The sequence below is a fragment of the Myotis davidii genome, unplaced genomic scaffold (assembly GCF_000327345.1).
Source record: "Myotis davidii unplaced genomic scaffold, ASM32734v1 scaffold299, whole genome shotgun sequence".
In the NCBI taxonomy this organism is placed as follows: domain Eukaryota; kingdom Metazoa; phylum Chordata; class Mammalia; order Chiroptera; family Vespertilionidae; genus Myotis; species Myotis davidii.
In genome coordinates this window covers 7,691,860-7,707,832 of record NW_006293088.1, presented here as the reverse complement: position 1 = coordinate 7,707,832, position 15,973 = coordinate 7,691,860, and the positions used below count along the sequence as shown (strand labels likewise).

The 15,973-nt window shown below is 41.1% G+C and overlaps 1 protein-coding gene across 1 annotated transcript in view; it reads right to left on the bottom strand.

Annotated features, from left to right (window-relative positions):
• The window catches only part of RERE (arginine-glutamic acid dipeptide (RE) repeats), a 252,765-nt gene that overhangs the window by 152,532 nt on the left and 84,260 nt on the right, over positions 1 to 15,973 (bottom strand). The window contains exons 4-5 of the mRNA XM_015565944.1: positions 8,347 to 8,452; positions 6,986 to 7,082 (exon numbers count right to left, since the gene is read on the bottom strand). Of these exons, the coding sequence (XP_015421430.1) occupies positions 6,986 to 7,082; positions 8,347 to 8,452 (203 nt within the window). The remainder of the gene's footprint in view (positions 1 to 6,985; positions 7,083 to 8,346; positions 8,453 to 15,973) is intronic.

Below are 15,973 nucleotides of genomic sequence, written 5' to 3'. Positions count from 1 at the left end.
TACAGATCAATATTTGCCTATGAGGTTAAATGTGCAGGAATAAATGTAACAAGAATGGGGAAATGTCTCTGAGGAACACTCCTCAGACACTCCTGGAAGGTAACAGGAAACGTGAACAAATGGGAAACCCCTGCTCTCGGGCTGGAAAACCCATCATGGCATTTCCCCACCGCTTGCCCTGTACATTCAATGCAATCCTAATGCAAATGCCAACTCTCGGCTGTATGGCCTGAAACAGTTAATGCTAAAATTCACACGGGAAAACAAACACCTGAAAAGGGGTGGGGGGAGACTCTAGCTCTATCAGACAGTAAAACATAGTGTAAAGCCTCTATAATTCAAAGACTGTGATGCTGGCACATAAAGAGACAGAAGGAAATACAACGGCAAGTCCAGAATACTTATGGAAAAGAATCTATGACAAAGGTGGCATCTCAAGCTGCAGAGGTAAAGACAGACTTCTTGAGTAAATGGTGCTGGGACAACGGGGTAGAATTCCTTTTTAAATTTGGTGTAGGAAAAGGTTTTCTAACCATGACTCAAAATCCTGAGAAAATAAAAGACTGATAAATGTGACTAGATAAAAATAGCCTCTGCATAATTTAAAAAACACATAAAAGTGACAGAAGTGCGAGAAAATATCTGCAACATACAACAGATATACGAAAAAGTTTTAAAACACGAGAGACAAGAAAAAGACAAGTAGCAAAGACATAAACAGATGATTCACTCTCAAAAAAGAGGCAAAATTATCCTTCATACATATGAAAAAAATGCTCAAACTCACTGTTCGCAAAAAAAAGTAAAACGACATTGAGATACGATTTCTCACCTATCAGACTGGCATACTTAAAAACAAAAACAAAAAAACAACACATTCTGTTGGGAAAACAGGAAGTCTCATACATTGTTGGAGAAAATGCAAACTGGCATATGTTTTCTGGAGGGAAATCACACATACATGAACCTTTTAACCCAGCATATGCACAAGCATATTCACCACAGGAACACTTATGATGGAACACCCTGGAAGCTGAAATGCCCATAGAGGAAAGCACAGCTGAATAAACTATGGTACATCCACACAATGGAGTATTATGCAGCTGTCAAGAAAGAATGAGGAAGTGCTCTGTGCACTGATCTGGAGCAATTCCAGAACATGACACTAAGTGAAAAAGCAAAGTAGAGTGTCTATAGTGTGCCACCCTTCAGATAAGAAAGGAGACATTATAATAAAACCAGAGGCCCGTTGGATGAAGGGACTCGCGCAATAGGCCTTCCCTTCCCCTGGCTGCCGGCACCGGTTTTCCTCCAGCACCCGGGACCCAGGCCTTCCCTGCTCCGGCCCGGAGCCTTCAGCCTTTGCTGCTCCAGCCTGGAGGCTTCCGTCTTCACTCTGCCACTTTGTGCCTACGTATGCAAATTAATCACCATCTTTGTTGGATTAATTTGCATACTCTCCTGATTGGCTGGTGAGTGTAGTGGAGGGATGGTCAATTTACAGGTTTGTCTATTATTAGGTAAGATGGACATGTATTTGCTCATTTGTGAAGAGAAAATGCAATAAGAAGTAAAGGAATTAGTTACCTACAATAGGTGGGTGAGAAAGCAGTGGGAACTCAGATCATAACAGCAGGGGTGGAGGGTATGACTTTGTACAGCTCTGGCCCTTAGTACCAACCACAGCAATAGTCCACAAACTTTGCATACCCAAAAAATAAACACACAGTCCAAATTAAACAGAAGGAACCAACGGAATGCCAAGTCTAACAAATGAATTTAACCATATTACAAATGAATAGCACAACCACTTTTAGGAAGGTATGTAAGAACAAAATTTACATATGTAAGCAACTTTGGAAAACAGTATCATGCTTATATACTACTAGAGACCCAATGCATGAAATTCATGCAAGGGGCTCAGCCCTCGCAGCCGTGGCAGCTTGCCTTGGCCCTCACAGCCCCATCTTTGTCCGGAAGGTAGTTCGGCTGTCTGGTCTAATTAGCATATTACGTTTTTATTATTATAGATAAGGCTAAAGACAAAAATTTCGTCAGTAAATGTGTTTTTCACAGGGACATGGGTTACACATTTGGAAACTAAGTTGTGTGTATTCCAGAACTGAATACAAATAAGTAAATATATATTCTAAACAATAAGAACGTGTTCTTCACTGCTGAAGGAAGAAGTTACGAAGGAAAGAGGAAGGATACAATGGGTCTGTGGTGCTGGCATGGAAGCTTGCTTCCCCTCTCTGCTCCCAGCCATGTGAGGATGCAAGAAGTTGGCAGTGTACAAACCAGAAGAGGGCCCTCACCAGAACTCAAAATGCTGCCCCCGCCCCCCCAATCTCGGACTTCCAGCCTCCAGTCTACAGTATTTTGTTATAGCAGCCTGAGCCTGAATGAAGTAAAACATTAGCAAAAATCAAATAGGGTCTTTAGGTAAATGGTATTGGGCTAATGTGAATGTCCTGGTTCTGATAACTGTACTATAGTTATGTAAGATGTAAATACTGAGGAAGAATGGGGGAGGGACATATGAAAACTCAGTTCTTACAAGTTTTCTGTGTGTCTACAAGTAGCTCCAAATAAAAGAATTTTTAAAAGACCATGAGGTATTCAAGGGCAGAGTTAGGTGTCCTCAGTACATCCAGAATCTTTCCCCTACTGGTGGCTCAATTACATGTGATATAATGAATGGATAAGTAAAAAAATGACTGACAAGTTATGGTACCTAATGAAGTACTAAGCATGTATAGACAAAACAATAAAAATGCTGTAGGTTGAAGTTATTTCATGTATAAAAACAACAGATTAAAAACAGGAAATGAATCTTAAACTGCAAAACTAAGACCTAGGAGGGATCATGAAACACCTTAGGTAAGAGCTTGCAGGAGCTAAAGGAACTTTGTAAATGCTATGGGATGGTTGGGGAATTATACAAAGATGTAATTATCCTACTTCAATCATTATGTATTTACTAGAGACCAGGTGCATGAAATTTGTGCACGAGTAGGGTTCCTAAGCCTGGCCAGTGATCAGGGGTCTTCCTTCCCTAGCCGCCGGCCAGGGCCTTCCTTCATTTTGTGCCACCCCCTGGTGGTCAGCGCACGTCACAACAAGCGGTTGAACTCCTGGTAAGTCGAACTCCCAAGGGGACAATTTGCATATTAGCCTTTATTATATAGGATAATCCTGGGTGACCATAGCATAATACGGAGATAGACTAATTTGGGATGGAAAGAAGATCCGAAGTCCTAAACAGCTAGTTTAGGGTTTCTTGGTCCCAGGCTTCCAGAAAATATACTCTAAAATATCTATATATATATAAAAGGCAAATACGCAAAGTGTCCCCTCGGGAGTTCGACCTGGGGACCCGGAGTTCGGTCGCTCACTATGATGTGTGCTGACCATGAGGGGGCGGCACAGAACGAAGGAAGGCCCCAGCCAGCAGCCGGAAGGCCCTGATTGGCCCTGATCGCCAGCCAGGCCTAGGGACTCTACCCATGCATGATTTTTGTGCACCGGGCCTCTAGCATTCCTGTGATTTGAATTCCTAGTAAGGTGACAGCTTGTAACCTGATCTACCTCAGGATGTTTTTTTCCCCCTAACAATTACCTGAAATTGGAGGCAGATAATCAGAAAGTTGGAAAAGAGTCCTAGCCAGTTTGGCTCAGTGCATAGAGCATCAACTACGGACCGAAGGGTCACGAATTTGATACCAGTCAAGGTCAGGTACCTCGGTTGCATGCTTGATCCCGGCCCTGGGCACGTGAGGGAGGCAGCCAATGGATGTGTCTCTCTCACATCAACGTTTCTCTCTCTGTGTCTTTCTTCCTCCCTTCCACTCTCTCTAAAAAATCAATGGAAAAATATCCTGGGGTGCCCTGACTGGTATGGCTCAGTGGATAGAGCATTGGCTTGCAGACTGAAGGGTCCCGGGTTCGATTCAGGTCAAGGGCATGTACCTTGGTTGCGGGCACATCTCCAGTGGGAGGTGTGCGGGAGGCAGCTGATCAATGTTTCTCTCTCATCGATGTTTCTAACTCTCTATCCCTCTCCCTTCCTCTCTGTAAAAAATCAATAAAATATATTTTAAAAATATATCCTGAGGTGAGGATTAACAGCAATATAAAAATGTTGGAAAAGAGCCCTCAAACTGATGAAACGTGTATGCCCTCCCATGCTGCTCGCCACAACCAGTATGGAGAATTCATTGTTAAAAGTGCGCTGCCCAGCTCACAGTTCACAGCCCAATCACAAAGCTATCACTCTAGATCAGTGATGGCGAACCTATGACACTTGTGTCAGAGGTGACACGCGAACTCATTTTTTTGGTTGATTTTTCTTTGTTAAATGGCATTTAAATATATAAAATAAATATCAAAAATATAAATCTTTGTTTTACTATGGTTGCAAATATCAAAAAATTTCTATGTGTGACATGGCACCAGAGTTAAGTTAGGGTTTTTCAAAATGCTGACACGCCGAGCTCAAAAGGTTCGCCATCACTGCTCTAGATCAAGCATGTCAAACTCAAAGGTTAACACAGGCCAAATAAACAAGGTTTAAGTTTATGTGGGCCACAAAAAAACAAAAGCTCAATTTTCATAGAAACGTAGGTTTATTTTGATTAGAGGCATGTTGAATACAAAAGGCTGAAATAAGTGAGCAATTGTTGACATACAATAATAGAACGTTTTAATAAAAATTAATATTTTCTCTTGAACATTAACTTACCAGACACTGAATAACTGCACAAATTAATAAGCATAATGCAAATAAACCTATTTTTCTTGTTCTCCGAAAGTGAAATCTTTCCTGTTGCGCACACCAAACGAGTCAGTACAAGACTAATGACGTGGCAATCAGCTGCTAAAATATTTGCTGCTGGTATTAGTGGAGAGAAATGGTGCGCCTGCACGTAAGGGAAATGAATGCAACACCATTATAGTAATCAGTCATTAGTGAACGTTGTAGTTCATTATTAATAATTATGTATAACAGGATATTGTAAAAATTAAGCTATGAAATTTTTATTAAAATGTTTCTTACATGCTGTTATATTGGCTGGGCCGCAAAAATATTCGTTGTGGGCCGCAGGCGGCCTGAGAGTTTGACACCCTTGCTTTAGATCCTTTAACCATCAAGAAAACATTATCTTAAGGGAAAAATAAATTACATGGCAAATAAACCCACAGGTAAGGATTTAAAAATGAAAAATAAAGACTCTACAAATCTTAACAACTTCTGATAAATATTCAAATGTAGTCATTTTAAGTAATTATGTGAAAACGTTGAAAAACCAGAGTTACATACATATATCTCATATTTTTACTCCTTTAACTTGAATTCAACTCTAAATTGCTTGAAATCATTTATCTCAACCAATGAAACAAGATGGGAAAAGGAGGGAAAAGCATGCAAAGCAGGGTAAGAAATAATCCCAGGATCAAGCTACTTGTCTTAGCTAGCAATGTAATGGTTCCATCCATCTATCCAACTTTCCATTCACTTTCTTGTTCGGCATGCAAGCTTAAGATCCATAAGCCACCGTCACAAAAAGCTTGTGGGTCTTTTGGAAGAAGTTTACAAAACACCACGGGAATTCTCCAAGTTTATCTATGAAGTCCCATAGGAAGCCAACTCTAACCACGCACACTTCTTCCCTGCAGCAGGGTTTGGCAAACTATGGCCCACAGGCCAAATTTGGCCCAACGCCTGCTTCTGTAGAACCCATGCACTATGAATGGCTTTTACATTTTTTAATGGCAAAAAAAGAAATCAAAAGAAGAGTAATATACCTCCTGACATGTGGAAATTAAATTCAGATTTGTGTCCACAAACAAGTGTTACTGGAGCACAGCCACACATCCACGCTGCCTGAGGCTTTGTGCTACAATGGCTGAGCTGAGTGGTTGTAACAGAGACCGTATGAAAGATTATCTGCCCCAAAAGTTTGCCAAAACCTGCCCTATATTAAAAGTTTTGCTAATTTGCCTTGAAATAATTGGCTTTAGCTATGTAGCTTTGCACAAGAAACTCCAGATGGTTTTACTGAATACCATCTGAGCAACATAATAGAGAAACTATTGTATCTCATTGCAGATAAGCTAAAAGCCAGCATATCCCGATGGCATTTTGGGGGAAAAATAAACAACTATATTTTTTAACAACAAAGTAGTTCGTCCATCAAATCACTTTACCATTTCCAGTGGGGAAAGTTGTTACTTGCCTTACTGCTTCTACCTCTTAAGATGCCCAAAGTCCTCCACTTATAAACAAAACATGCCAGGATATACGTGTATCCTTTTCTTGAAAGGGCCAGAAGAAACAAAATACCAGGCGGCGCAAGGCAGGGGCTATCGGTCACTTTTTGGCGTAATCAGCAGACATGAGAGTAACCTGCAATGCTACCTTCTGCCTCAGAATAAAGTCTTCAATATATTCTCCGGACCTGAGCTTTTTAGTAGAAAAATTTTCATACATATAGAAAACTAAAAGAATAGGTCAATGAAATGCCTACAAACTTTGCCTAGATTAATAATCACATGCTCAATTAATTACATGCTGTTATCTTTGTTTCTTCCATTTCTGCACCTGTCCTAGGCAGAACAGTGACTGAATCTTTAGGAACTAACCTGCAGATCATCGAAACACTTCACCCTAAATACTTTAGTGGCCAATACCAGAATAATAATTTTCAAGGAAATACAGATTTTAAAAAAAAACTTTAGAGAGGGTAGAAAAACATGAATTGGCGGGGGGGGGGAGTCTCTTCCCTATACCCCCCCACAACAAATTAGTGAAAATACAGGCAACCTCCCAAACCCCAATAATACACAGAGCTAACACTGGAATGTTGGCCAGAGACCACAGGAGTCATCTTGATTATCAGCACGATTATCAAGAGAGACCAGGACAGCTCAGCCTCCACACTCCCTGACTTCTCCTTCATGGAGACCACACCTCTGCACGTACCTGAGGGCTGCAGCGTGGTAGGTGTCTACATAATCAGAAATGAAGAGCTCTCGGTTCTTGATAACTGGGTCTGTAATAACAAGTTCTCTTCCAGAGTCTGTCAAAAAATCAATTCATGAAGAGGACATTAAAACTGAGTTTCCCAAAACAATTAGGAAAATCTTACAAAATTTTTCTTTCAGGGTCACCTCCCACTAAAGAAAGCACAATAAATAACCAGGCCTGGTCAGCAAAACAAAACAGAGAAGAGGAATAATGTAGAGCAGAAATAACAAAAACAAATATTCTGCTGGGTGTGTTTTATACCTTTTACTAAAGTTCCCACAGTTTGCTGAAATGCAATAAGCACAAATTTTTTTTAAAGGGAAGAACAACTATTGCATTTTAGCAATTTGTAAACTACTAAATATTTAATCATCCTGTCCATCTTATTTTTTATTGCTAAATAGTCCAGGATGAAGTGAAATCAAGTGTTTCCATGGAAAAAGAATAAGTTTTAATAACAAACCATAATTTAACTGCATTAAGAGAAATTTTTATAGCTTCAAAGGAGAAAATAAGTAGTAAGATGGGAACGAATATCATTTTATCATTCTTCAAAACTATTTTTGATGATGGTTGGTCGAATGAAAACCTATCACCAAAAGCAGTGTGAAGAGTGAAGGGCACAGACATCAAGGACAGAGCTGGCCTTGGCAACTTCCTCAGGCTCTCTAAGCCTCATCTTCCTCATCTGGAAATGGGGAGCGACATATAATTAATGGGAAACAAATGTGAATCAGCTATCATGAGGTCTAGCGCCTCTCAAAAAAATCAATGAAAGGGAGCCATTATACATCTGAACAAATGTAATATACATTTCATGTTCACATCTTATGTGTAAATGGAGTTATTGGGCAGACACTACAGTGCCAGGGGAAGAAAAAAGATGCTTGAACAACCTTCCTATTGTTCTGAAAGTCAAGATGCAAGCTGAATTCCAAAACATTCAGGAAAGCTTTGCTTTGAAACTGAAGTTCAAACCCTGAATACAGAGAACTTCAATGATACAGACTCTGTTGAAAAAGAGGAAAGAAATAAAATGCAATCCTGTAGGTTATAAGCATTATTAGTTCATCATTAGGCAAGAAAAAGAAATTACTGTCGTTTCCAAAAAAGACCTATCTCCATGCGAGTTTACAAGGAAGACGTCATATTCCCTTTAAAGGCAAAAATAACGAAAGAACTCAGCAGAAAGTGACTATTCCACTAACGTCCTCTTTATAAGAAGCTATTTTAGAAACAATGTTCCTAGTAGTGATCTCCATTTAATAAATGTTTTCAGAACAAACTTTGTCCAAAGCTACGAAGGGCATATTTACCGTTTTCATTGTGTCGATCCTGAACCAAATGCTGATACACAGAATCTGGAACTTCAGACTGACGGTAGTACCATTTGACGTTCATGAGTAGGTGGTCCCTCTTACTCTGAAAAGGAAAATCTAACAGCATTAGGAACAGGGTTTCAGGTGCCCACAGCTGCATACCATACCCATGAACACAGTCCCTGGAAACAGATGGACAGGCCGAGAGGGAAACACACAATTACCACCAGAACCACAAAAATACATAAGTTAACGAGGTCAAATTTTATTTTTTCTAAATTACAGCCACAGCACCCCCTCTGATCTGATCCCTCAAAGTTGTTCATTAAAGGGAAACAAAGGAGAGCAAGCTTGAATCTATAAATATCCCCAGTTTAACTTATTCAATGTTATATATTTTTATTTGGCATTAACTACATAGTTCTACATGAATACATGCTCTTCTCTTAATTTTTGACCATTTTAAATATTTATTAACTGTGTTATTTACAAATATTTATAAACACTGTGAAGCCATTAAGGGCAATACGTTACGAAGAACTTACCAACAAGGCCTGGCACAGTCATCTCTCCAGGGTTCGCTAATCACCCAGACTGAGTTACATTCTCCCTCCGCTTTCCTGCCACTTAATTTGCAGTTATTGCTACATGGCAGACTAACACAGCAAGCTACGAGTAGTGATGAAGGTGCTGAGGGTCCATGAAACATGGACCCTGGCTTATTTATCTTTGAATTAGCAGAGAATTAAACACCGTGTATATAAGTATTTGTGAATAATGAGAGTTCTATGACAATCAGGGTCCCATAAATGTTTGAAAAACAGGTAACTTTGTTAGCTATAAAAGTTAACTTTGTTCCTAGTGCATTCAAAGAACACAGTATCAAACGCTGCCCTTCCATTTGAAGGCTACGCCATGAGGTACAACATCTGTGCCACCGGCTGGGAAACATCTCAACATGCCCGCACACTAGGCTCATCAAATAGCTTCCCAACCAGTGAGGGCCTTGGGACACTGCCCAAGGTGAATGCACTATAACTCTTCTTAGCAGCTTCTTCCTTGTCATCACAGGTCAGCGGGTCAGAAATGAATGAGCACTTCAATCTGAGAAATGCCTCCTGTTTATAAAGGAGATGGCTAAATTCTCAAATATGTCAGTGGAGCCTTCATTATGCTTCCTGCTTAAATGGCGTGTCTGTGTGTACACATATATACTATATGAAAAATGTATATATTCTTCACTGAAAGGCCAGTAAGACTAAAAACAAACAAAAAAACCTTTAGTAGAATATTTAAGCCATTTAAAGAAACAGAAAGAAAAACTACCAAAAGTCTTGACTCTATGCAAATGTGAAGAAATCTATTCCTAAGTAAATATAAACACCCACATTCTTCCTTTACAATTAATTGTTCCAAATAGACAGGCTTATAAAAACAGGACAGCATTACTGGTTTCAATAAAACAGATTGTATGGAAAAACTAATCCTACATAATGTGTATCTTTACTTTCTATCCAATTTGCACTTTATATTCCACACTGTTTATACTGCAGGTGGGAAGATGAGGACAAATCAGTATGTTAAGTAATAAGAATGAATGTTACATGTAGGAGGTTATGGACAAGAGCAATTACTTCCAGCAGGGAATTATGAAGGAGGTAAAATCTAACCTGGGAAGATGGGAAATATTTCATTGGATTCTTTCTAGGTAAAGGATGACACCCAAGAAAGATATAAAGAAAGAGAAAATACAAGACATATCCACATGCACATGGTCCATCTGTGTGCAGCACAGAAAACGTTCTGCGTGGTGCTGAAAAGAACCTGAATCCTGTCGGTAGTTTGGCCTCCAGTGGGGCCCACTAGCCCACTGCTGAAACAAAACACAGGAGAGCAGCCAGAGGGCTACAGTTTCGTTCCTAGACAAGGTAATAAAAAGCAGGCCCAGGATGAGAGCACTCATCACGGAAACAAACCAGGTGGAGGGACAGTCTGGTTGACGCATTCGGGGCTAAAGCTCACTTAAGTAAACATACTGTCTAATACAGGGCCCCTCCACCTCAGCACTGTTGCCATCTGGTCCAGCAAGGCCAGTGTGGAAACCTGTCCTGTGTACTGTGAGCAGCATCCCTGGCCTCCAGATGCACTAAATGCCAGTAGCACCCCTCCCCCTCACTGTGACAACCAAAAGTGCCTGCAAGCATGGCCAAATGTCCTCTGTGGGACAAATTACCCCCAGTTGAAAACCAACGGTCTAGCAGTTTCCTTTTTAATGAAAGCTAAATCAGAATGGTAAGACTAAAACCTAGGTCAAGAACTATCAGGTGAAGAGCATGGACCACAGGCCACAGAAACAACCTTTTAAAGGTACCATAACTGGCAACTGTACAATGTCTATTTTTCAGAACCACGGCAGTGATTCCTGAAGTATAATATTTATGTTATCTTCTGACCCAAACAGTTAATTATCACACACACACAAAATTACTGTTCTGGTTTCTTTGTACCTAGACTTATGACTCCTAATGTTAGTTGACAGAGGCAGCGGAAGCCTATTGGACTTTCTAATGCAGTACTACTCAATAACCAGCGAGCGGCAGCATTGCATTAAAAGCCTCCAGACACTTGATTGCACAGATATAACACAACAAAGGTACTAAAGTAAACTTAAGTAGCTGAAATAGATACACTCTTCCTAAATAGATCAGAAATTTGGTTATAGATTAAACATCTATAAAGGGAGGCAGTAAATTGTTCCAGAGAGTACTAAACTGACATTAGGTAATCCGGGGGTCCTAGGCCTGTCTGCAATCACTATTTTATTGGGGTAGGGTGGGGGGAGGGTTGACCTTAGTGGAGTCACCAAGCCACATGACAAGTGAAGGGACAGAACAAAATTATTTCTACGCTCCCATTCCATCTTGCTTATACTTAGATTTCTTCCCCAGACAAAACCAAGTAGATAAGATGGGATTAGGGGTGTTTTCTCTAAATCAACATAATGGCATCAGCCAACATTACCACCCTAAAAAGGTTTTACAAATTAAAACGTCATCTGCCATGGAAGCTAGCTGCAGTGCACGGAGGAACACCAGAGGGGAGCAGAGAGTAAACCCCTCCCCCACAAAGCTCCAAAGCCCCTCAGACACAGGGGTGCTGCTCAAATGTGAACCAGAGGAAATCATCTCTTCCTGCTACTCGCCAGTCAGATTCTGCTCAAAATCACAGAAAATTAAAGGCAGAAGTGACCTCAAAGGTTACCTGATTCAATCCAAACCACCTGGGTTTAAATCATGGCTTTGCAACTTACTAAGCTGTGTGACTTCGGGCAAATGACTCTTCTAAGCCTCAATTTTCTCATATGTAAAATGAGGAAAAAATAATAGTCTCTAGCTCTTTGGGTTGTGAGGATTAAATAAATGAACATAAGTAGAGTGGGGTGGCTCTCAATAAATGCTGGATATTACCACCACTGTTTTACAGATGAAAAGAGAAGTCAAGCTATAATAAGAAGTGGCTTATAAATTTGCTTTCTCCAATACAAAAAGCAGGCTAGCAATAGCAATAAAAAAACAAATCATGTAGCAAATTAGGTGGATGTATCTTCGGTTTTGTAACAATTCAAGAAGCATATCAAGTATATCTGACAAATATGCCTCATTATTGACTAGTGATATAATTGTACAACTGCATAAAGGTCAAAGTGGTTATAAATGACACATTTGAAACGGAATGTGGTGAGAAGCTTCCTACGTGAAGGCACCCTGGGGTATATTTCTGAATACAGAGAAGAGCCCACTGGGAAGTAAATCATTTCCCACCATTTTATCTTTAAAGAGAGGAGAGACGATTGATTCTGTCTGAGTCCAGGTGGTTGGAAGCCAGCAAACAGGAGCCCCTCCAATCTACTTAAAATAGTTTCAACAGCAGTGGCTCAGGGCAAAAAACGGGGAGCTGCTGATTCTGGGTTAAACTGTGAATTCTTCCACATGCCGGGCCAGGATTTCTTTGAAATGAGGGACTGTGTAAATTTAAGGAAATAAAGAGTTTAACAGAAGACAAACCCATCCCCACCTGGGTTTAGGAAAAAACTAGCCTAAGTGTTTGGGAACAGAGGAGAACATCTAGAGCTTTGAATGCCAGCCAACAGGCTGAGAATTAATGAGTTAAAAATTCGGAACTGAAATTAAACATTCAGAAGGAGATCATGAACAAAGGGAGAAAGTAGGCAGTGGAGACGGGAAAGCAAACAGGAGGCTGCAGTTAAAGGGACACTGATTCATTTTTATCAACACAACCATCCCAAATACAAATACAAGATCCAAGGCCAGGATCTTCCACACAGGTTTTTCATGATGATTTATATAGTAAGTGCTTCAATTGATTTAAATTGCCAATCTGAGTCTTTCCTAGGAGCATTATTATCATCCTCTGGGAAAAGGTTTTAACGCGTTAAGAAATAAAGGAAGCACAGGGAGGCGGGTCGGAAGAGAAGGACAGGAGTGCAGAAATGACCGGCAAGTGCAGAGATTCTTCCACATACGGAGGAGGCCCCCAACGCAGAATGGGAAGAACAATACTTTAAATTCACCTGCGTTAGAGGAAATACCTTTTTAGCCCCATAAGTCACCTACCAGGTCGTGGCAGATTCCGTGAGGGGACCCGAAGCCCTCCCCACAGGCCACGCCAGTCCCTCTGCTGTTACCAACTGTGACAGAGACCTGGTCCCAGACTCTAACCAGGGTATGAAGATGCTTCATCACGTGAACAGTTTCACAAACCCAAATTTAATTTCAGCTGCTCAGTTCTTGGGATTTTACATTTCAAAAAATAAAAGATCTAGATACAGTTTCGGGTGAAATCAGACCAAATTTCTTGTTTTATAAAGCCGAAGAGCCAATAAAATTTTTCCAGAAACTTGGGAAGTTGAAGTGGCTTAACATTTGCATACAGTATGGTTTAAAAATACACCTTTTGAAGAAACTTTTCATGCATTTCCACAAGATGCTCATAATAAGGTTAACAGCTATAGAAGTCTTAGAGTTTACCGTGTAATTCAGAATTGTCTGCTGAGACTGCCAGAGGGGGAACAGCCCGCCAGAGACATCATGCCTCCCTCCAAGTTGCTGCACGGATGGCTTAAAGTTGCATTTCAGCCCCTCAGGGTCCACCTGCACCCACAAGGCAATGCCTGTTGGGAAGGTCATCCTCACTAGGACCTTGGGAACACAGTCTTAGTGGCTTCAATCATTCCTGACTTTGGGAGAGGGGAGGAGGGACAGTCAATGGGGTCAAAGATGACTATTATTCTAAGGCCAAAGATAACTCCAGGCATATGCGCACGTAATCGGATCTAAAAGATGCTTTCTGGCCGAGACCGGTTTGGCTCAGTGGATGGAGCGTCGGCTTGCGGACTGAGAGGTCCCAGGTTCGATTCCGGTCGAGGGCATGTGCCTGGGTTGCGGGCACATCCCCAGTGGGAGATGTGCGGGAGGCAGCTGATCAATGTCTCTCTCATCGATGTTTCTGGCTCTCTGTCTCTCTCCCTTCCTCTCTGTAAAAAATCGGTAAAATATATTTAAAAAATAAATAAATAAAAGATGCTTTCTGTATCAGGTGATTATTACCGCTCTGTGGATAAACACTGGAACTGACTGAGATGAGTAAAATGAAGTCAGATAGGAAATACCTTGTAGTATTTCAAGCCACTACTCTCCTAACATAAGACACTAGGACTGTAACACTCTCTACACCTGTATCTGAAAGTAGCTTTACCAGAAGCTTTATAGCCATTGCAGTTCCAAAGGCCATGAAAGAGTCACGGGAAACGAACCTAAGTGCCACCAGCGCTCAGGCCCTCCGGGTCCACCCATCTCAGAGTTCTGCTCAGACATGGGTGCCGGGAGGTTAGGGAGAGAAGCAGGGCACTGACTCTGGAGTTTCCTTAGAGGAAGTGAAGGGCTTTGAGTCCCTCCTCTAAATAAACACACTATCATGCACAGATCTCCCTAATGTACTGAGACATTACGTAAACATTCTGTTTCCCTTTGACGACGTTTCTGATTGCCACTGAGTAAACAAAGTAGCCATTTTTTGCTTTGTCCTAAAATGCCCTTCTTCCAATGTTCTCAGGTTAAGTGTGCAAGTGGGCTTGAAAGAACACCATCTGCGGGAGTTACTGTCTGCAGACATCTCCCAAGGCAACAATCTGACCTGTGACAACACCCTGGTTGCAGCACCTCTCCCTTCTCGGGGCCACACCACACGTGTCTAACAGAATCCTGTTCGGTGGTATGATGGTTAATTTTGTGTGTCAACTTGACTGGGCTAAGAGATGCCTGGGTAACTGGTAAAACTTTATTTCTGGGACTGTCTGTGGGAGTGTTTCTGGAAGAGAGCAGAATTTGGTTCTGTAGACTGAGGAGATCTGTCCTCAGATGTGGGTGAACATCATCAACGTGCTGGGGGCCCCAACTCGAACAAAAAGGTGAAGAAAAGGCTAATTATCTCTATTCTTGAGCTGGGACATCCAGCTTTTTCTGCCATCAGACATTGGAGCTCCTGGTTCTCCAGCCTTCAGACTCCAGGACTCACACTCCTGTAGCCCCTCAATTCTCAGTCCTTTGGACTGGAAATGAATTATAAACCGCCTGCTTTTCTGGTTCTCCAGCTTGCAGACAGCGTATTATGGTACTTCTTGGCCTCCATAACCTCGTAAGATAGTTCCTATAGTATACATACATTTATCCCCTATTAGTTCTGTTTCTTTGGAGAACCCTGACTAATACAAGCGGGGATTTATCATTTATTGGCATTTGTAAATGGACATAACATGGAAGTACACTGGGGTCTATTCTGAACAAGCAAAATGAATTCTTTCTTTAAAGATAAATAAATAGATGAAAGAAACAGATAAACAAGCCATATCCATTTGACCAAGCTGCTCACTGCCTTTCAGCACTAGAATCAAGGTTACAGCTCCTTTCCCAAACCTGTAGCACTCAATCCAAAAGACTGCTTTCAAAAGATTACATCAGCATCTGGGACTGTAAGAGGATTTAAGTCTCCCGTATCAGATGGAGAAGCAAGGTGGAACCGCCCTGCCTTGCTTTACAGTGTTTACAACCAAGATGTACAAATAACCGGCTACATACAAACCCCCAGAAAGATGATGCAGCTAACAATGTGCTGAAGCACAGCCTCTGATGATCAGAAATCATTTTCAAAATCACCGTTTCTTGATGTTGTCTTATTTATTAAACAAATGCCTGCTTTTTGGTTATCTTTACAGTTTAATCTGGACAAAATCCAATCAGTATTTTGGTAGGACCAAGAAGGTGCATGAAAATGAAAACATCTCTCAACTGCCAACTATGGAGTAAAAACTTACTACAGCATATTCTACCTAGGATTACATTGTGTATGAATAGTAACATTTGCAGTGGAGAGACCAAAACTGAGGACAGGAATAGCCTTGGGAAAATGACTTTTGGTCTCCCTTGTAAGACAGGAGGCAGTCATTAGGTAACCTCTGCTGTCCTTGTGCTCTTAAAGCGAGTAACATTTAAGTCACACACACAGATAAGCTACACTCAAAGGAAGCCTCTGTAGATGGACAGGTGTA